Consider the following 21442-nt stretch of genomic DNA (forward strand, 5'->3'; position numbering starts at 1 on the left):
CTGGCCCTCCTGTAAATGTTACAAACTTAAAAAAAATATTCAGACTGAGTAAAATGTGGTGATTTTAAAACACATTTTACCGTCTTCACTTATTTAACTTTTTTTCCTACCTGTCCATCGGTTCCGATGGATCCTCCACAGTCGTTCAGCAGCTCTGACATGTCATAGTAGCTGGTGAACTCCCAGAGGCAGGCCTCTAAGTTGAGATTCCTGTAAAAGCGCAGAGAGTTGGCTGAACGCATGACAACGCTGTATTGATAGGGCGATGTCTCCCCAATTATTTCAGGGTTCTTTGTTGCGTCTGTGATGAAGCCGTAGCCGGTTTGGATCTCATTGAAGTCCAGCAAATTGGAGCAGCGATGGTTGCCCACACGTGTGCCATCCGGGCTCAGGGTAAGCTCAAAGTTGGACAGAGGTCTTGTGGAGATCACTGGCAGCATTCCTGATGAACGGGCAAAAGATTGTTTTTTTTTTTTTTTTGTCACACACATTGGCTATATAAGGGCATATATTGAGATTTGCAACAAAATTTGCCACTTACCGTCCATGTGAGGCATGTGGACTGTCAGTTTGATGAGGTTGGGAAAGTCTGGATCATCTGGACCCGTGTAGCGAATCTTTGCAGAGAAAGGTTCAGCTCCAACAGTACCCGGGATACGAGGCTGACACATACCTGCAAAAGGTAGGGTCAGCTAAACCAGATAATTCTACATCCAGTATTTTGTCTGTAAATCTCTGCTGGCTTCTTCTTACCCTCCTCTTTGCTGATCACAACTATAGAACTGACGAGCTCCAGGCCAGCATCTCCGTTGGCATTGAAAGCCCTTGCTGCACACTGAACCCTAGAGCCGGCTTGGAAGTAGATTGAATCCAAGGTGATGGACTTGGTGTTGGTGAAGAAAGTGTTAGTGTCCACTTCCCTCATGGGGCTGGTTACTCCATCTGATCCGGTGGGAGCGCTGATGAGCCAGCGGTACTGAGTGAGCGTGTCGTTGATGTTCTCCGCGGCACAGATGGAACCCGTTTTATCAAAGTCATGATATTTAGGGTTGCAGGCCTAGAAACAATATGATAAACCTTACATTTTTAAAAACAGCATTACCAATATGTTTTATATAATAATTACTACTGAAAAAGTGCTTTGTTTGATTTTATATTAGAGTAAATAAAGCAGCGTCTCACTCACCGTCACACAAACAACAGGGTATCCATTGGGTGGGTAGGGTCTGTCTTTCATTTTAGATGTGTCGTCATACATGAGAAGGGAAACCACTTGGGGGATGGCAGGGAAAGTAACATCTGCCACACTGTCCATCTCCTCAATGTAAACAATGGCCTTGTTCATCTGGGAAACAGAGAGAAAACGCAGAGTCAACTGGCTGTCATCCTAAACAACTACCCAACACTTTAAATAAGCCTATAGCGCTGCCATTTAGACTATTAGATTTAGGGTATCATTAATGTGTATGCATGTGTAAAAAGCACATACTCTAACTCATAATCTAGTGTGGCAAAGGTTTAGAAGTAACATATTTATCTCATTGAATGCTTTGGTTCAAAACAATGCAGTGTGATTAGTCATTACCACAATTTGGTGTACAGTCACTGGACACCTTATTAGGTACACCTAGCAAATCGAATGATGCAGTTATACTGCGATTCTTCTTCACCTAGTCCTTTGCAACTTTCCCTATGTGTGTTTAATCATTTGTATTTCTAGTTATTAGTTACATGTTTAGTCAGTTCCCTTTCTAGGTTGTCTTGGTCTCATCTGTAAGTCCTCTCCATGTCATTCTCTCTCGTTCTCCCTCTCTCTCAGCTCTGTCATGTCTCTCTCTCGTGTACAAGTTTGTGTGTCTCTGTGTGTGTTTTCTGTTTTATTGTGAGTCTTTCCCTGTGTGTATTAAGTTCTGTTTCACTTCCCCTTGTCATTAGATGTATTTAGTCCAGCTGTGTTCCCATGTGTCTCCACCACTAATCACCCTCCTGTGTGTATACAGTGTCAGTCTCCCTTGTCAGAACATCTGTTATGTTCCAATCATGTATCTTTTAAATTCCTGTCCCTGGATGTCCTCCATTGTGTATCCCTGTTCTGTGCTCCAGTTTCCCTATTGCTATTCCCAGTGTAGATTCCCGTTTATGTTTTGGGTTTTCATCTTCGTTTGTATCTGTTCCAACGCCTCGAAGGGCTCGCTTTCTGTTTAACCCTTCGTCTGCCTTTGTGTCTGCATTTGGGTCCTCATTACACTCATTCAAGAGAGTCTATATGAATTGTAGTCTTACTTTCCTGTTTTTAGCCAACGGGAGTGGCACCTGGTGTGGTCTTCTGCATACCTAAGATGCTCTTCAGTTTCCGAAATACTCAGACCAGCTCATCTGGCACCAACAACCATTTAAATCAAATTTCATCCTTTTTCTGATGGTCGGTGTAAACTTCAGCAGTTTGTCTTGACCATGTCTAAATGCCTAAATGCATTGAGTTGCTGCCACGTGATTGGCTGATTAGATATTTGTGTTAGAAAGCAGTTGAACGGGTGTATTTGTTAAAATATCTGAGGAGTGTATCTGAATGAAGCCAGCCCGAAGAAATTTTCATCTGTTTTCACAAAATTGTCTTTTCAATGCACTGTTCACAAAGAAATACACTCTGAGTAATACTGCAAACACACTGGGTGCTGGAGATTAATAGTTATGCCACAATGGATTTTGATTTGCTCCTAAACATGTTTATCAATCAACTCTTGATAAACAAATTAGTTGTGAATTCAAAACATTGCTATTATAATATCTGCCGTGCAGCCCTCGAGATTAGTTTAATTTCACCGAAATAAAACATTGTCATTTTAAATGATACAGTGTAATTTCAACACACAAATTGTACTGTAATCACCTATTTCTGTCACGTGAGCTGTACATGCCTGCTGTAGAGTATATGGGCAGAATGTCGCCATTCTGTTTATAGGTTTGTCTTCTGTTTGGCCCTGCTGGGACATTCCCCTCAGCATCTCATTCCTGCTTTTTATATATCTGTGGTTCAGGCGTGCTGACAGCATTGCCAGCTGCTGCCTGCTTATTTTAACACAGGCTGACATGACAGGGCTCCTGTGTAGATCTGCAGTACTGTACCCCGCACATACACAACCTTCTTCTGGGTTTATATTTGTTTATGCGCATCTGCTCGTGCATCCCACGTGGCCGTCGTCTCACCTGTATTTCAGCCACCATATTGTCATCAGGCTTCATGTGCACAGTGAAGGCCTCTCTCATCTCTCTCTGACCGTCATACAGGACCTCAATCTCCACAAAGTGTTCCTTCTCGCCCTCCTTGAACGCCACATCTTAAAACACAAACAGTGACGTGTGCAGTCATATCAGGAGGCAGCATGCAAGTTACTTAGTCACTGTGTAGCTGCTAAAACCAGGTTCTCACCCTCTGACATCGGGTTATAATCTTCTCCAGAGGTTGCAGACCCATCCTTTGTGTGCACCCTCACTACTGAAACCTTTGAAGTGTCACCAAAACGAAGAATAGGAATCTTCACTGTGGCCACTTCGCCTTTCACCTGGGGCTCACGCACACTATACTTGATCTCAGAGAAACGGATGATCGGCTCTGGAAGAAAAATTGTATTCACGTACTATAAACATTTAAATGAACATATTTTTTTTCTTTTGAACATCTTTGATTTGAACTCAGATTTTACCAAATAACAATGTGGTTTATGGGAATAAGTGTTAAAAAAGGCAAAGGTACTGAGATTCTCGTGTTCTGTTGTTAGCAGATGTTATGAGACGCAGCAAAATAATTGAGCTATTCTATTGTAGTTATTTACATCAGTTTTAGCTAACTTAGTACAAATACACACTCTTTGGCTTGGGCCAGGGGTATCTTTTTTTTCCTCAGCCAAGATATTTGATACATTTTTTCCCACTTGTGCAAATGTTGTTTTATTATTTGCAATATATTTAGTTCCAGAAAACACGTACTGTCTTTCTCATCTGTGATAGTGACCAGTGCTTCCTTCTGCTCCCCGATAGAGGCTCCGTAAGGAGACTTGCTCTTAGGAGTTCCCAGCACCAAGCGGAATTCCTCATCCTCCTCATGGATGGAGTCGTCTACCAGGGTAACCACACATGGCTTTTCACTCTCACCTGGGGAGAAAATTAGGGTACAGAGAATAAATATTATATATATGTATAAATACACCTCAAATGATACATGAAAGATTAGTTTGGGTGGGAGGGTGTCACCTGGCAGAAAGGTGATGACTGATGCATCAGTATTGGGCCTTTCGTTATAGTCCATCATGACCTGAGCAGAGCCTTGGCGAGTGTAACAGCGTGCAGTGGATCTGAGGCTGATGTCTCCACTGCGGTACACTGTGGCTGTTACCTCCCCATCAGACTCATCCACCTTGTAGCTTCCTTCCTTAAACTGAACCTTAGGCACTGAGAAGCCAACAAGCAATCAATTACAAGAAAGTCTTCACAAATTTAAAAGAAGATAGTGTTTCATGCTATGAAGAATCCATATTTTTTTTAAAGCGATCTGATATTTTTTGTCCTACAATTTATGTGTAAAACCATTTAATAAATGCTTCATAATGTACATATGTATAATAGTTAAGAGCCAGCATATGACATCTTACATGAAAAGTATTCAGAAAGTCTTTATTTGTCCTTAAAGCTACATAACAGTGCGCCAGAGTAGCCATTAAGTCATTGTTTATTTACTGATAATGAACTTTTTTATAAGTAATATGAATATAGAATATCTTCTGAAAAGATTATGAGTGCAGATTTATAAATCCGTACTTTGGTTTGATTTCTAAACCTGATACTCACAGTCAGTGACAGTATCATTGATGGTGATGGTCGTCTTGCTTGGTTCTCCTAGCACCGCATTCATGGGCATCCGCAACACAAGGTCAAAGGTCTCGGGTCCCTCTAGTTCCGGCTGGCCCAAGTCATCCAGGATGGTTACTCTAAAAGTCTGCATTGTCACCCCTGGAGCAAAGTCCAGGTTGCGGCTAATGCCAACGTAGTCCTGTCCAGCTGGCAGACAGAGAAGAAGCCATTAAATGATGGTGTTATTTAATGCGATTGAGTGCTGTGGATTCTGTCAAACGTCTGATTTTTACCTTCAGCAGAAACGGGGTCGCTTTTCCTGGAGCGGATGGTGACGGTAGCGGTTTTGGACAGGTCAGTGCCTGTCCTCCAAACCTTTACCTCGACATAGCCTGAGCTCTCATCCACGATATACTCAGGCTCACCGAAGTACAGTGAAGGCTCTGTGAGAGTTGGGAATATTAGGAAGGGAAATTAGTAAATAATTGAGCCATGATCAGCGGTCAGTATTTTCTTAATGGAAATATTCTGACAAAGTAGTTTCCAAAACCGCATAAAGTGAAGGAAGTAATCTGTGTTTTCTCTACAGGCTCTTAAAACAAAGATCTTTTTGTGGCACAGCATAAGCCCAGACATTTGGATGTTGGCAGTTAATTTGTGAGGATATTTAGACTACATGTTTTGTAGTTCAGGTTCAGGGACAGATTGAAGTGAATAGCTGAGCAAAATGCCCCCATTTTTTACTCAGCACAGGAAGAGAGCTGTCATCCATCTTATCCTGCCTCAACCTTCCTCCCCCACTTATCTAAATCCCGACAGCTCTCTCTGAACTCAACGCCAAAGGGTTGAGGGTACACCTGATGAATAAGCTGTGTGCTTGTATGTGCACAGGCAATGATGGGTAAGCGAAGGGACGTTCCTGGAGTCTGATGACAGAGAAGCTGATAAGAAGCATGGTAAAGGAGGGGAGGGGGGTGGTGGCAGAGACAGAGAGGCAACCGTCTCCTTTGTAAAGACAGAGGGCAAGAATTCAGACCGCTGGAACACATTCATCTCTCTTCACTTGTGTATAAAGCAGGTTTTCAACACACTGCGTCCAGCCAGCGCTCTTAGAGATCTGACCTATAGATAGACGTGGAGATATAGAGGTTCATCTTTTCAGAGCTGATATGTAACAAAAGTCAATAAAAATCTATCACTGTATCTGTTAACCATTTCGGGACACTATGAGTGAATGTCAGATGTCTCAATAATTTCCCTCTCAGTAATTACTACTTGAGGAGAAACGGCAGATCTGCTCTTAAAGTTTACTTAGAAGTCGATGTATGCTGCGAGAGACAACTGAAGCTGAGGGAATGGTTGCTGGGATGCATTCAGCGCCTTCCGGCTTCTATTTAGCACCAAAATAAGGGTGAGAGGGTGAAGTGAGTGCCAACATGGCAACCTTAAGATCAGTGGGAGGAAGATCCAGACAAACAGTAACAATAGAGGCTCGTCGTTGGCAAGGTCCCAAACCACAAGTTTACTCAGGCAGGGCTGATTGTTTAACAGAGACGCACACATTACAGGCGCTGAAGCAGATTTGTGGCGCGGTGGTACTTCAGGACCCACCAAGAAGAAGAAGAAGGATCACAATAGAGGTTTACAATAAAGACTCTTCTCTTGTCTCTTCACGTGTCTGGGAATGCACAATGGTTATATTTATATAAAGATCAATTAAACTCCAAGCAAGTGCGAGAAACGGGCGAAAGGCGCGAGAGACGGGGTAAATGTGAGAAAGGAAAATAAATCTGTCATCAATGATTCAGAAAAGAAAGTACAAGAGGCTCTAATGAATGTTGTGATTCTTTCTCAAGCTAATATGTTGAGACTCCTTAGAGATACAGACCACATAGTGCTGGAAAACATGCCAGTCATTTGGATTCCCTGCATAATAGCCTCCCCCCACCCCCCCTCCACCACCTGCCTTTTGGTCCCTTCATACAAAGGGGTGCCCTCTGTTTCCCCCTGGGCCTTCCTAAATGCCGGTGAGGGTCGCCCGCGGAGCACGGTGAGATTTAAAGTCCTTTGATCTGTCGGGCTACAGTGTAGCATAACATTCACAGAGGTCGCCTTTTCCCCACTCAGCACCTGTCTGCTGTTATCTTGTATCTGACGCCCAGACAGGCTGAGTATAGTGGATAACTGTAGCATAAACACAGCCATACTGTCGAGCCGCTGATGCAGGCGCAGCATCCAGGTCTTTAGGCTTTGGTGATTGTGGTGATCAGACTGTCTGCGCACCTTTGGTGGATTAATAGCGAGCAGACATACAAATGCAAACACAGAGCAAAGAGACTCTGTAAGCAACAGGATCAAGCACACCTGCCGCCCTCTGTGGCTCTCTAACTGCAGCAAAGGATGTCAGCGTACACCAACAAACCTGGTGACCAACTACAAGAAGCATCTTACTGCTGTGTTTTGCTCAGGGTCAAATACTTATTCCACTCAATGACATGCAAATCAGGTCATAACTTTTATGTAATGTGTTTTTCTTCTGGATTTTTGATTTTGATATTCTGTCTCTCTGAGTTAAAATGAAACTAGCGTAAAATTTGTGAGTGTTTGAGTAAAACTACAAATTCAGCAGGGGATCAAATAATCATTTTCCACACTGTACGTGCAATAGTTTCACGAGGTCCCTCCTTCTGTCTGTAAACAGATGATTGATGGAGATCCCTCTCTTCATCTTCAACTCCGGGTCTGATGCGGGTCCAAAAAGAACGAGCTCAGCTCAGCATACGTTCATCATTATTTTTCTCAAATGATCAAACGCTCCCACTCACCGTCATCGCTGTCTGCCAAAATGGTGACTTTGGCAGACGGGAAGTTGGCGCCCACCTGGCCCCCCATGGGCATGCTGAGGCTGACGTTAAAGCTCTCCTCTTCCTCGTAAAGGGAGTCATCGATGATAATGACGCGACAGGCTTTTTCGCGCTCATCCTTATCGAAGCGCAGCACGCTGGTGTGGTCCTCGGGCCGGGTGATGTAGTCAGAGTAGGAAAGGACTGTGCTGGGTATGGTGCCGGTGGCTGTTCCTGAGGAATTATGGGAACAGAAAGATCAGTTTGCAGGGAAACTAACAGCAGGAAGTCATTGGACTAAAAAGGGGGAAGTAAAAAATAACACAAAATAAATACTAATTAAATAATCAGCCCTACACATGAACATAGAAATGTTTGCTCTAATATATCACCTGTAGTCAAAAGTAATGAAAGAAAAGGTTCCACTCCTGAAATTTCATTTATTTGTGTTTTGATAAAAACAGATTGATCTCACCTTGCTGAGTGTAACAAACTACCAGGAGCTCCTGGCTGGCATCTCCCGAACGTCGCACTGGCACCAACAGCTCTCCAACATCCTCCTCTATCTTGAACTCTGACTGAGGGATGTAGACGGTCGATTCTGTTTTGAAGGAAAACAAATGAAGGCCAAGAACAACAATTTTGTTCAAATAACTCAAAATAACCAGATTCTTACCATCACCAGGGTCCACAATCTCCACCGTCGCGACGTCAGGAAACTCCAGTACAGCCATGACAGGGTCTGACAGCTGTATCTCAAATGTTTCCGAGGTCTCAAAGTCCTGGTCTGTGAAGATTTTCACTTTCCAGGTCGCTGTGGTCTGGCCTGGGTTGAACTGAACCTGCTTCTGGGCTTTACCACGGAAATCCTTGTCCTTCTCTGCTGTGCCGTCCTTAGTGGCAATACCTGAGGAAAAGCATTCCAGTGGCAGCAATATTTTACCCCAGTGCTTCCTCCTGGGGCTTATGTCAAAGTACAGGCTTTCATATTTGAACAGTACACATGATAATTTCAATCTGATGCAACAATAACAGGTAGAATATTCTGTCTGCTGACGCCGCAGAATAAGAAAAAGATAGTTCGAGTTTTACGTTCCTTTGCACAGCGAGTGAGTGGCCAGCATGCAAGCCTTACTAGGAAATGTCATACATGAGTTCAACTGAACCTCTGTCACAGACAGGACAGGAAATGGAGCAGCAGTCAAAGAAGAAAACAAAAGCTTTGCTCCTTTGGGGACATGTCTGCAGCGTGAGTGTGGAGTTTTTCTTCGTTTGGCTGCAGGGATAAGCTGAGGATAAGCCCTGCAGCCTTAAAAGGAATGTTTAGAGATTTTAACTAAAGGCAGCTATGGTCATGCTTTATTGCAGGTCTGACCTTTAAAAACACATAAATAACATGAAAGTCTAAAGAGACTTTAAAAGTGGGTAATAATTCATTGTTAAAATGTCAGTTTAATAAAGGGTCGTGTGGTATCATCATCCATCATATCTTTTTATGAGTGACAAGCAAGTGGCCCCTTAGGAGCTAAAAATAAGGCCATTATGGGAGTACCAAAAACTGCACTTTCTTGAAGGGCCACTTGAAGCTGGCTCTAAAAACGAGTGAGTCCCACAATGCTCAGGATCATTTCCAGGAAAGAGTTTAAATTTAGTCATGTGGAAAAAATGTATCTGGACTTTTTAATGAAGTGAAAGTTATAATCCAGCTTACGTAGCTGATGATGTATTTATTGTATATTTAAAGAAGCTAAAGTAACTATGAGGATGGCACTTCATATAACTGGGGAGGACGTGGGTCAGGAGGTGGAGCATGTCATCTACTACTCAGACGGTTGGTGGTTTGATCTCTGGCTGCTCCAGTCTGCATGCCAAAGTATCCATGGGCAAGATACTGAGCCATGCTCCTGATGCGTTCGTTGGAGCGTGAATGTTGGATAGAAAGCACTGAGACAAAAACGCTCTTATGTTTGTGAATGGGTGAATGAGACATGCTGTGTTTTGAATGCTCAAGCAGACTAGAAAAGCATTAACCCGTCCATTTACCATTATATTGTTACCATTATATTATTGGATCATTGCAGCTGTTGATATTAATTACTTATATATTGGTAGCTTGAGTCAACGTATCTCCAAAATAAGCTACCGAAGCTTTAAAATAAATGTTATGGAGTAGAAAATACAATATTTGCATCCAAAATATGAAGCAGACAGTAGCATAACACATAAAAACCTGTTTATGTCTGCAGATTATAGTAAAAGCAATCATTATGTTTGTAAAAACAAACAAAAAACTCACTCATTTCTAAAGCATACAAATTTAATTAGGTTTCCTGCAGTTAATTAGAAGCTAAATAAATGACTTGTCAGCACTTACTGACAAAAGAAGTTTCTCCCAGGTAGCCTCTGCGTTTCAGCGTCACCTCCAGGAATTTGGCATCTTCATCCACCAAATAGTATTCCCTCTCCAGAGAGATCCAGGCCCAGTTGAGTCGGAATGGCTGGGGATTTAGTTTATTTCCACCTAAAGAGAGGCAGGGGGAAAAAGAACCTAACGCATTAGCATTTCATTTGAAACTTCTTTCCGATGGAGACTACAATAATCTGGTTTGTTCCTATCGGGACTCACTGAGGCATATAAACTGCAATCTGCTCTGGGCTCAAGGATAAAAGGAATCAAAGGGATATTTTAATTTAGGAAGGGAAACATGATAACTTAATACCAGGGCTTCTCTAAAGCTCACTTCACCAGGAGGAGTTGCATTACTTGTTATTTCAATGGATTCTTATCCACGTCTACCTACAGCTCTCTCTTATTCTCAGGCCTCAGTAGGATGCCTGCGAACTCAGATAAAATGGAAATTGTCTGCTTTTGAAAAACTCATAGAGTTTTATCTTTATTGAACTTGCCATGCACTGTTCATGCTCTGTAGCGTTCCCTTGTGAAAATAATGAAGTGGAGTGGGGCATTTCCAGGACATAGAGATGAGTCGGATATTATTAGTGACCTCAAAGAGCATATACAAATGATTACATGTTTCTGGCTTTAAAAAAAGTGAGCACAATTACCCCTTTCTACTAATTTCTGACTTTTTATCATACATTAAGCCAGGGGCAGCCAATTAATATTCCCCAAGGGGCCAGATGAGAAACTGAGACTGTTGTGGAGAACTACTTATGGGTGCGGCCATCCACAACAGTTTCTCATGTGGCCCCTTGGGGAATATTAATTTCTTGCCCCTGTTTTAAGGATGATTTAATGTGTGGATGCGCACAATATGAGCCTGAGTAAATACTGAGTGAAAGAGGCTATCCTCCAAAAGTGAAACACATTTGACATGAAATATCAAAAGGTCAGAGTCATAGATCCCGTCTTTAATCCACACTATCTCATGACTCATGTAATCCCTCTAACTGCCAGTTTGGTTTCTATCACTGACTTAATGCAGACAGCTTCAGAAATATGTCAGCGAATAAGTTCTGCTGCATATTTTTTTTTTAGCAATGGCGGTAAAATAGCTTAATGCTTTATCCTTGAGTGAGGCGAGCCTGGTGACCTGTGACTTTTGAAATGGGTCAGGCTCAGCGGATTCTCTGGATCAGAGAGGTTAGAGACAACTGGCTCGCTTTAGTTTTGCTCGGCTGGTCACACTGGGAGCAGCCCCGCTGACCTAACTCTGTAAAAAAGTTGCTTAGAGGAGTGAGAGGACTTGACTGAATAAGAAGAAGCAGAAGTTTTTGGGAAAATGTTTTAAAGGTTTGATACAGGTGTCAGAAAAAATAAAACAAATGTGAACTAGACATTACACCAGTCAAAGGAGCATGAACAAAAACAAACAACGGGACAATAGAAAGGAGCCTCTCCTTGTCCTCACACTGAACCACCATTGAGCTCATTTTTGCCTCAGTGAAGAAGAAAGGGGCTGCAGTCTTTATGCTATGTGACCGGGGAGAATGAAAACACTGGGGAGCTGAGTGTGGGTATTCAGGATGGGAAGGGGGCCGCTTCCTCGAACCCACATGTCAGCGCTGAAGCCAAGCCAGGTTGTATCACAATAGAAACGATCCACATGGACCAAAAGGCAGAAGCATGATCAGATTCAGCTGATGTTTGATTGAGTAATGATGAATGTCTGGAAAATGTGGGATAGTAAACATAAATAATCACTTTTCATTTCTTTCTCGAAAACAGAGTGTGGACAACTGAGTTCAAGTTAAAGAAAGAGTCTTATTCTGTTTAGCGTACACGGATGGATACATGAATGCAGGCTATCCTCTTGCGAAAATGGAGCGGCAATGCCTGGTGAGCACTCTGCACCAGGCTCGTGCTCAGGTTTCCCGCAGCCATGGCTAAAAATACAGGAAACAAGTATCATGTCTGTTTTTGCTTGACCCAAATTCTTCAAGTGTTAATAGAATAACGGGCTTTTGAAAACATTCGACTTTGTTGTGTTCTGAGCAGAATCGACTCAGTACCTGCTAAACAAGCAAAACTCTTAAAGACACAGATTTGCTCTCAGCACCCAAGAAGGAAAATGCACCAATTCCAGCCTGATGTACAGTCACACACAGAAAAAAAGACTTGAATCATCAGATTGTTTCTGTGCTGGAAAAAAAAGTGCTTGCTGGCAGTTGGCCCTATTTGGAGCTGATATGAGGAGAAGCTCATTCAGAGTCTCTCATCAGGGCTTATTGAATGAACACAGCAAAGACAAAAAACTGCTATTGTTTTGGCACCAAGCAATCAGGCAGCTTTAGGTTTCTGCATTACTACAAGGAGTAAAACAAAGGGCTTTTTATGAATCAGACCAAGTGTGCTGGGCTGATATTTCACAGGCTGTTGAATAACAAGCATCGAAATTGCAACGACATATTTCTACAGTATTCAAATGACACTGAAAAGTTACATTTTACGACACCTCTGTGACTGTTTCTAGATATAAATATAATTGTACATATATGGGGAAAGCTGGGGACAAATGTAACATGTTTTATATCTTATTACATTACTATCTGAAACACACTACACATGTTGCTGCTGACATGATGTGTTTGCCATCATAAGCAACAAACATTCTAGCTTCATTTTTACATTTTACGTTTTCATTTTTCCAACAGTAAATAACCTGCAGAAGTGAATAAATGCAAATCCTGTACTTTTAAAACAACAGGCCCCATTACACAGCCGAATAACGGTCGTGCTGTGTGTTTCACAGCTCTGCTCTGGGGACGTATAGTGGTGTCTCTTTATGATTGCATTTACAATCATAAAGAGACACCACCACAGAGTTACATCTGGCATTGCCTACTTGTTATCCACAGCGTGATCCACGGTTGTTTTTAATAATCTTTTTATCCAAAATAACAGCTGTCACTGCTGTTTGAAATGGCTGTTTCACATCTTCCTTTTTCCGTTGCACCTCACTCCTACAGTACGAAGGATGTGATTTGCTGTTATAATATATGCTCAGGGGGAGCAGAAAGCAGCACTACTGTTTTCTGGCTAAGAACATCAAAGCGAAGATCTCCCTTAGTCTGTCAGTCTGTCCCTCCCTGTCTCACAAAACCTTCCTTCCCGCCAGACTCCCAGATTATGTGTAGCAGAGTGACAGATGTACTCCACAAACCTCCTCCCCCTCTGTGTTCCCCTTCCTCCCTGTGTCGGCTTTGTTCGCAAAAAGGGGATGAACAACTGAGAAGGACAGCAGGCCGCAGTCTGGGTGGGCCAGATCTGCCGCCATGGCGTGCCTCCCTGCCTGCCTGCCTCCACATTTCTCTGAATTCTTTTGTGCGTGCTGTCAGACGCTGAGGCCGGCGCTGGCATGAGGCTGAGCAAGCCAAGAGTCGGGATGCCAGGCGTGCACATAGCACTTCAGAAATAAATGAAAATGGTTTAGCTTTGCCCAAAATAGAAAGACCCGCACAAAAAGTAGCTGCAAACATAGGAGCCAGATTGCTGTGCTTTATGATTAATTCTTTTGATTTATTGCAATTTTTATGACGCTCATGCTATATTAGTCTGGCTATCAAATCCAATACACTCGGCGACTGACTCACTAAGCTCACATTTCCATTAGCTTTTTAAACTGACAATCATTATAATTTCTGCTGGGATGAAATGTTTTATAGGCTCCATGTATTTCCAAACCTTCCTGTTAGCAGCCATCTAATAAATTAGCTTCACTTTGATTGATGCCAGTTGGACGGCAAAGAATGCTAAAGAAATGTGTTCTGTTATACGAGCCGAGTGACACAAACTCCTAACAAGCACTAAGAATGTGCATCAGAAAACACAGAGCAGTTACAGAATAACAGGATGACTCAGCACAACATCATGGCTTATTTACAGGACATTGCAGCCTCACAATTTCTCTGCAAAGGCGTCCTTTAACGGCGCATTCTCCCTCAGCTCATATTTACACAGCGGCACTGCCGGAACCATACATAGATGCAGTGGTACAGTGGGTCAGGCTGGAGGTATCACTTGAGAGGAAGGTCAATATGAAGCTCACCAGCATGATGCAAGGAAGAGCAACCTTCTAAGAATATCCTCATTGAGTGACAAGCGTCACGTTATTGCATTTCGTCATCAATCATCCAGTTCATATGAATACTGGTGAGATTCCTGCCAGCTATGCTCAGCATTTAATATCACTGGCTTTAAGTGTGGTCTGTTAAATCTAGAGGATGTCAAACATCTGGGTAAACAGACAAAAAAGGAGATCAGGTAAGATTCATCTAAAATTTAGGTTTCTTAGATGCAATGATGACTTTAATCGTTCAGTTTCAGTGTGTGCTATGAATCAACGAATCGAAGTGTCTGCATCACAGCATCTGTTCAGGACATTAAGGACATCTCTGCAGGAAGTTGAAAATAGCTTTGACCCATGTGTGCCAGTAGGCGGGGACAACAAAACGAAAACAAGCAAACTTAGACAGCACTGACATGTAGATGTCAAATCATGCAAAAAGTTCAAAAGCAAAAATAATGAACAAAACAACACTATTGATCAATCTAAATCTAGATTAAGGCTGTACTGAAGGATATTTCAGGCTAAAATGTTGGAACGCTGCCTCAGGGGACAAAAAATAAAACCAGTGTGAAAGCACGGAAAAATACCCGTAGACTGGCTTATTCAGTGCCCATAATTGGACACTGGTTAACATTTTGGTTTGCTAGTGATTGTTTTTAATAGCATTCACCAAATTCTTTGCTAATGCTAACCGAATGCTCACACAACATGACTTAGTCAGTTGCAATGTTAATCGTGGACCAACATTATTATGATGACATGGACATATCTACTTAAATTGTATTAATACATAATCAGTCTCTTTAACTAAATGCCTGTTCGGTCTGATCACAATGACTGAATGACATTGAACGGCGTACCTTGATTGCATATGGGGTTTTAGTGATTTAGCTGATTTACGCAATTATGTGATAAATAATGTGGCTTGCTTTGTGACCTACACTTTTAGCGCTTTATTGGTCTGCTGCTTAGCACTAATCAGCAGCTTCCCGTATTGGTGCAACGTGCACATACAGTCAGTGCTTCCCTGCATTGAACATCATTTCCCTCCACCCTGTTGTTCATACATGGTCCCTTGTGGCACCAGAAAAATTAGCATCAGGTGTAGCATCAGGTGTAGCATCAGGTGTAGCATCAGCTACCGGTGTAATGCTGAAATATAAGGAGGCTCTGGTTAAGACAACTGAGTCAAAAAATTATGAAAAACTGCACCTGATTAATCTTTTGAGGCACCTCGACTGAAACCAGGAAGTTCAAACTCTTCCTGGTGTGTCATGAATGTACCAAAACTAATCCATTCAAAAGCTGTTGAGACATTTCACTTCAGACCACAGTGAACCAACAATCCAACAAACCAATGTTTCCTTCTCTGCAGCAAAGTCACTAGTGCGGCTGAAAAAAAAAAACATTGCACAGAGTAACTCAGTGACAGCTTTGCCACGTGGGAGCAGATAAGAATAACCGCTCTAGCTATACATCATAACTCTGCACCCCAGAAGTCCACCAGTCGCCATAAATCAAGGCTCAAGATAAAGAACAAAAAGAGAAATAGAGACAAAGAGTGAGGGAATAGCAGAGCTCAGTGAAAGGGCCGGAGGGAAACGTGAGATAGAAACAAGAAAAAAGAATAGTAATACCCTGAAGGGCTCTTAGAGAAGAGGAAAGGGGAAGGAGGGTAAGTGAGAACAGGACGGGGTGCGGTGGAGGAGGACTGAGAGGCCTTAGCTTCTTTAAGTAGCGGGGGCCCCGACAGTGGCACCATTAGCCAGTAAATCTCCCGGTGACTGTTGACACGAGTGACATGTAAGATCCCAAAACACTGTTAGGGAGCAGAGGTTTAGCATGTCCATGTCAGCCAGCCTGCAGTCCACATGCAGCAGGGTACCCTTACAGTACTGAAGAAATGTGACCAAAATGCTGCCCTTTTAAAAATATTTCAAGTTCCTTTTCCTCAGTTTCCCCTTTTCTCTTCTGGCTTGATATCATTGCACCCCTCTGGGGAGCTGCCCCCTCCAGAGCGGGCAACTCTTACGCTGGAAATCTGTGGGTTATCGGGCTATCTGAGATTGGGTTAGATTTCTGCAGAGCTGGGAGTGGGGTGACCACAGGCTTTGAAAGGGGATCCCTCTGGAGCCTCCACTCTCACGTACACACCTGTCTGCCTGGGATACCACCTCACTTCTAGGCCCTGCTCTGTCTGTGGCCCTGGAGTCTGGAGTCCCATAGGAAGTGCATTCCTCTCCCCGGCTCTGAATGATCACATAACACTCAACTCACCAGGGCCCATGATCCCCCTGCAGAACTGGGAGACTATATTGTTGCAACTAGAAAAAAAACCTTATCTTAATGCAAAGCTATTTGTTCTGTCTTTGGTTTTTGTCTTCTGTTTGGGGTGCACTTTGACTTGCACCAAAGATTAAGAAGAATGAAATGTTTGTTTTGTTGTTGTTGTTGTTGTTTTTAAATTATTGTTCCAAAACACTCCAAAATCTTTACATTTACAAGGTTTAACAGGCCTGACACAAAAGGGTTTCTTTTCTTAGCCCGTGGCTCACTGGACCCATTCCTGATGGATGGGGATATATGTGAGCTGTGTCACAGCAGGTATTTACTGCTTCAGTATCCCACTCTTTGAACGGCTGTAAGAAATTCCAGAGTTGGTCACTTGAGTGCAAGTTACTGCTTGCAAACAGTGTGAGGATGGCCCAAGTTGAATCCTAGTTTGTTTCTAAGATCATCATCACAGATCTGTTAAGTCTGGTATTCTGAGTACTTAGTAAGAAGCCATTAGTTTTTTAAAATGACCGCAGTAGCAGATGATAATTATACTGGTTTCTTTCTACTTTAGACGGGATTTGCTGGCAAATAATTATAAGATATTCAAAATTTTGTGATTAAAGATTTTTCTTTATGCCTCCAGTCTCCACCTGACTTTAAAGCAACTTTCTGCACCTATTTAACTTTCCACAACACAGAAGATGCATAGAAGGAGAGTGACAGTGAGGCTGGACAGTGGTGTGGACAATCAGTACTGATGACGTTGTCGTGTTTTTAAAAGATTTTTATTGCTCAAATCAGCATTTGAGAAAATCTTTCTTATTGTTAAACTTGTAGCAAGGTGAGGTGCTGTAAAAGTAAACCAATGACTTGAAAAACCGTTACACCTTTAAGTATTTAATGTTACATAATAGCTTTCTTGTGAATATACAGATATGAACATGTATAGAATACCTCAAATGAACCAGAGGCTGCAGAAACTGTAATGGAATCACAAGACATTAAAAAAAGAAACAAACTATGCACCATATAGTACGGATAATGCAGATCAAATGTAGAATTTAGATGTTTTTCACTGTAGATTTAAACTTTAAGCAACAGAGGAGGGTTTTTTTTTCTAACAACTGACTGCTATGCTAACTCTATGCTAATGACTGATCCTCACAGAGACCCCTGAAATCAAACCGAGTGTCTGCTCCTGACTTCTTACTAAGACCAGTGTTGGGTTTAATGCGTTACTAAGTAACGCGTTACTGTAATTAAATTACTTTTCCACTGAAAAAGTAGAGTAACAAATTACTGTTCATTTTTAGGTATTTTAATTACAGTTACTTACAATGTATTTGCGTTACATTGTAAAATAATTAAACTCGCTGAATATCGTTATTTAATTTCAATAATTTGTCTCCTAAACGTAGAAGTAAACTCTGCCGCTTTAACATCGCTGTAGTGCAGCTGTACGTCATTTCGCACCAGTTTGCTTTATAGTCGTATTCTAAAGCGGAAGATGTCGGACTCGGCTGAAGCGAGTGGCTGTTTTTTGAAATGGACATATTCCCGTCTCTTCACTTACATGGTAACTGGTCGGATCACTTATTATTACAGTAATATGTAAGCTATGTCCTGGGGAGAAAAAACTATCGGCTGCTGTTAATAGCAGGAGTAATCTACTGAAGCGCCTGACACAAGAGCATAGACGAACACTTCTGAGTGATCCTTGTTCATCATCCATGGGTAACACCGCGGCAGCTCCTGCTAAGCAGGCAAAACTCGATTTTACTTCAGCAGCACAGAAAGCGTCTGAAGGTGAGCTTAAAAAAGTGATTGCAGGCTGCATTGTGGAAGAGATGCTACCGCTGCATACTGTAGAGTCTCCGTCTTTAAAAAAATGTATTTATTATTTAGAAAGTTTAATTTCTGTTGTTTGCCCACTCAAGGTTTATAGGGATTTTAAGAAGTATTTAGTTAAATTACTTATTTAGTAATTAAGTTACTTTTCTGACACAGTAATTAGATAAGTAGTTTAAATACAATATTGACTAAGTAATTAGTAATTAATTACTTTTTTAAAGTAACTTACCCAACTTACTGACACACGTGCTCTTACAAGAGCCATACTTCCGCTTTGCCTGGCCACACATACACACACATACCCACACACACAATGTCACTGGTCTGCACATCATTGGTTTATGTTTGATTAAGATCTTAATTTTCTGTATCAGCAGATACACGGACTCGCAGTTACATATGTACATGTATGCTTGCAACATTTGAGCCTGCAGGGCTTATAGAGGAATGCCAAACTGCTTCAGTTCCACATGAGGATATGTTAATTATCCGAGTGTGTATTCTTGACCTGCTCGTGAAGAAGCATCACTGGAGCGCATGTAGTGGCAGGTATCTTTTAAAGGCTGCTAAGACCCTTAGGGAGCTTCCCATATCAGTGCATCTGAGGGGTATTTCCGGAGCGTGAGGCCACATTCAGATTGTGTGTATTTGTGTAAAACTTACTAGGTTTAGAAGTGGTATGTTTACACTCGATTCAGGATTAAGAATTACTGGAGTTTACAAAGGAGGTTTAAAACCCACTGATTTTGAAAGGATGTGTCTGGATCTAGAACTACTTTGATTAGATAAGAATTCATTATAAAGAAGTTTAATAGTGTTTTTGTGGTGTTTAAGCACAGATTTCTATTTAACCTTAGGTTAGGTTAATGAAGTCGCATTTGGATTTTCTTTTTAAGTACAAAAGTTTGTTCCCTGAGGCCAGTGAAAAATGGATTATCTTGGGTGCTAATCTCTACTGACCCACCATCGGTTCTCACACAAGCAGCTCACCCACTGAGATTTGTTATCAGAGAGCCTGACCATCACTGTGCTCTCCACTCACATGCCCCTACATGTCCAGGATAAAGCCACATCCCTCAGGGGTCACCTCTTCAACACTTCACATTAGCGGGCCACCAGCTGGCTCGACTCGCTCTCATGTATTATCTCTTTGATCTTTTCCTGGACGTGTCTTTGTATTTGTGTGTGTAGTTATGTATATGTATGGTGATGATTTTACTGATAAGTGTATCCATTAAGTGCAGTGATACAGATGCAGTTCATCACACAGATGATGTGGCGCTGCCACACGTGTCAGCCGTGGTCATGTAGAAACAAGGTCTGGTTTTACGTCCCAGTATAAGCTCCACTGCACCTGGTTCAGCTGAGTTGGCTGGAAGCTTAAATAAAGTGTGTAAGCAAACAGAAAAGGGAGCGCTGAGCTAATTGAAGCCCTTGTGTTCCCTTCCTGTGGTAAAACCCACACTTAAAGACAGAAATTCTTAGCTTTAGGCATCTTATTAAACCACATGTGGAAAAATGTTGGCCTAAATGAAGATTATAGGATTAAGGCACTTTTATCTAATCTATGTTGATTAATGTCAGTGCTACTGATTCTCATTAAAAATAAATATATCACTCACAGTCTGAGGGTAAGAGTTAATACGGAGGCATTAAGGCGAAGCTAAACTAAAAACAGACAAACTCACGTCCTCCTTTTTCTCAATGGGTGTGATGGTGGTGTTAGGAGGTGGAGCATGTCCCTCCAAACAGCATAATTATAGACTAAACTTTCCCTTCAGCATTGATTGCCTTTCTAAATCTTGTTTCATATTTTACAGCCAATGCTAAAATAGTAAAACCCACCTGCTGCATTTTATCGCTTTGCATTTGCTATAAATATGTAATGCTGTTAGAGGTGAATGTGACAAGGCAACGAGTGATTTTATTATACCCTGACCCATCATATACCATGCATATCCGATTCATTTAAGAGAATTCTTTAGGGTAACCGATGTCGGCTGTCAGATTGTCGCATTATGCTTGGGGTGGATATAAATAATGTTTTAATAGTAAGGCAGTGTTACAGAAAGCCTCAGTGCTTCAATGTTATGTCAGAGTAAGCGAGTAAAAACAGAGAGAGAAAGAAATTGAGCTAACAAAAAATATGAAGTTCTTATATTTTGGATAAAGTTGGTTATTTATTAAAAAGAAATTTAAGAATCTTTTAATTTGAAAATCTTCATAATGTCAAAATATTCTGCAGATTTTATTTCACAAGTCATGTCATTGAATAGTGGATACTTAGAAAGATAAAAGAAGATGTTTGTGAGACTTGCTGTAAGAGGAACCAGATATATCAGCATACCTATGCACATTTCACTGTGTCACTTCAGGCAGATGATGAAAGGTGACGTTTGAAAGCCCAGAGAAGCGCCCCAAAGTATAGGACCCTATTGTTCAATAACAATACAGTTGAGAGCATGTGGTAGTCTTTTACTTTTACTAACCCACATTCAGTGTTTGACTTAAGTCCCCTTTGACCCCTGTCCTTTAAACCTGCTGCCCTTTCCAGTGGGGCGAACAGAGGCGGCGCCTCGGTACTGGGTGTCAGTCATGGCCAACTGCTTTAAGCCTTTGTGATGCAAACACTTAGGTGACCGACAGAGAGCAAGAAGTTTAAATTTTAAGCAGCCATTAAAAGTCAAACTCAAAGTGGCTTGAAGCCACTGCACGTTAAATATTAGAGGGGTCCTACCGTTGTCTTCAACTATGAAGTAGAAGATATCACTGGTGGCGTTGCTCCCATCCAACAGCACATAACAGATCTTCATGTCATTGATATCAGCTGTTTGCATAAAAAATATGGAGAAACAATTAGCTAAAATGATAACTGTGACGACTAAACCACTTTTATAAGGTTGTATAAATACAAAGTCAGAAAATATAGTTTACAGAGATATATTTAATCTCCTAAGACCTGAACCCTTTCAGGGCATGCAATTTTAATTTGTCTTTACCATTTGGGCTGATTGGGACCTGATGAATGTAAAAACAAAGAGTTACGTGACTTTTTTCCCTGATTTTTGTTTCTGAGAAAAATGAGATCCACAT

General features: G+C 41.7%; 1 protein-coding gene across 1 annotated transcript in view; it reads right to left on the reverse strand.

Moving 5' to 3' along the window:
• Positions 1–21442, reverse strand: part of frem3 (Fras1 related extracellular matrix 3) — a 31214-nt gene that overhangs the window by 4011 nt on the left and 5761 nt on the right. Inside the window, exons 2-16 of the mRNA XM_080879936.1 lie at positions 21087–21176; positions 10066–10212; positions 8368–8598; positions 8167–8292; positions 7674–7925; positions 5142–5291; positions 4846–5055; positions 4252–4449; positions 3988–4152; positions 3431–3613; positions 3208–3338; positions 1187–1345; positions 754–1057; positions 542–673; positions 111–442 (exon numbers count right to left, since the gene is read on the reverse strand). Of these exons, the coding sequence (XP_080736062.1) occupies positions 111–442; positions 542–673; positions 754–1057; positions 1187–1345; positions 3208–3338; positions 3431–3613; positions 3988–4152; positions 4252–4449; positions 4846–5055; positions 5142–5291; positions 7674–7925; positions 8167–8292; positions 8368–8598; positions 10066–10212; positions 21087–21176 (2810 nt within the window). The remainder of the gene's footprint in view (positions 1–110; positions 443–541; positions 674–753; positions 1058–1186; positions 1346–3207; positions 3339–3430; positions 3614–3987; positions 4153–4251; positions 4450–4845; positions 5056–5141; positions 5292–7673; positions 7926–8166; positions 8293–8367; positions 8599–10065; positions 10213–21086; positions 21177–21442) is intronic.

Source organism: Rhamphochromis sp. 'chilingali' (genome assembly GCF_963969265.1).
Source record: "Rhamphochromis sp. 'chilingali' genome assembly, chromosome: 4".
NCBI lineage: Eukaryota > Metazoa > Chordata > Actinopteri > Cichliformes > Cichlidae > Rhamphochromis > Rhamphochromis sp. 'chilingali'.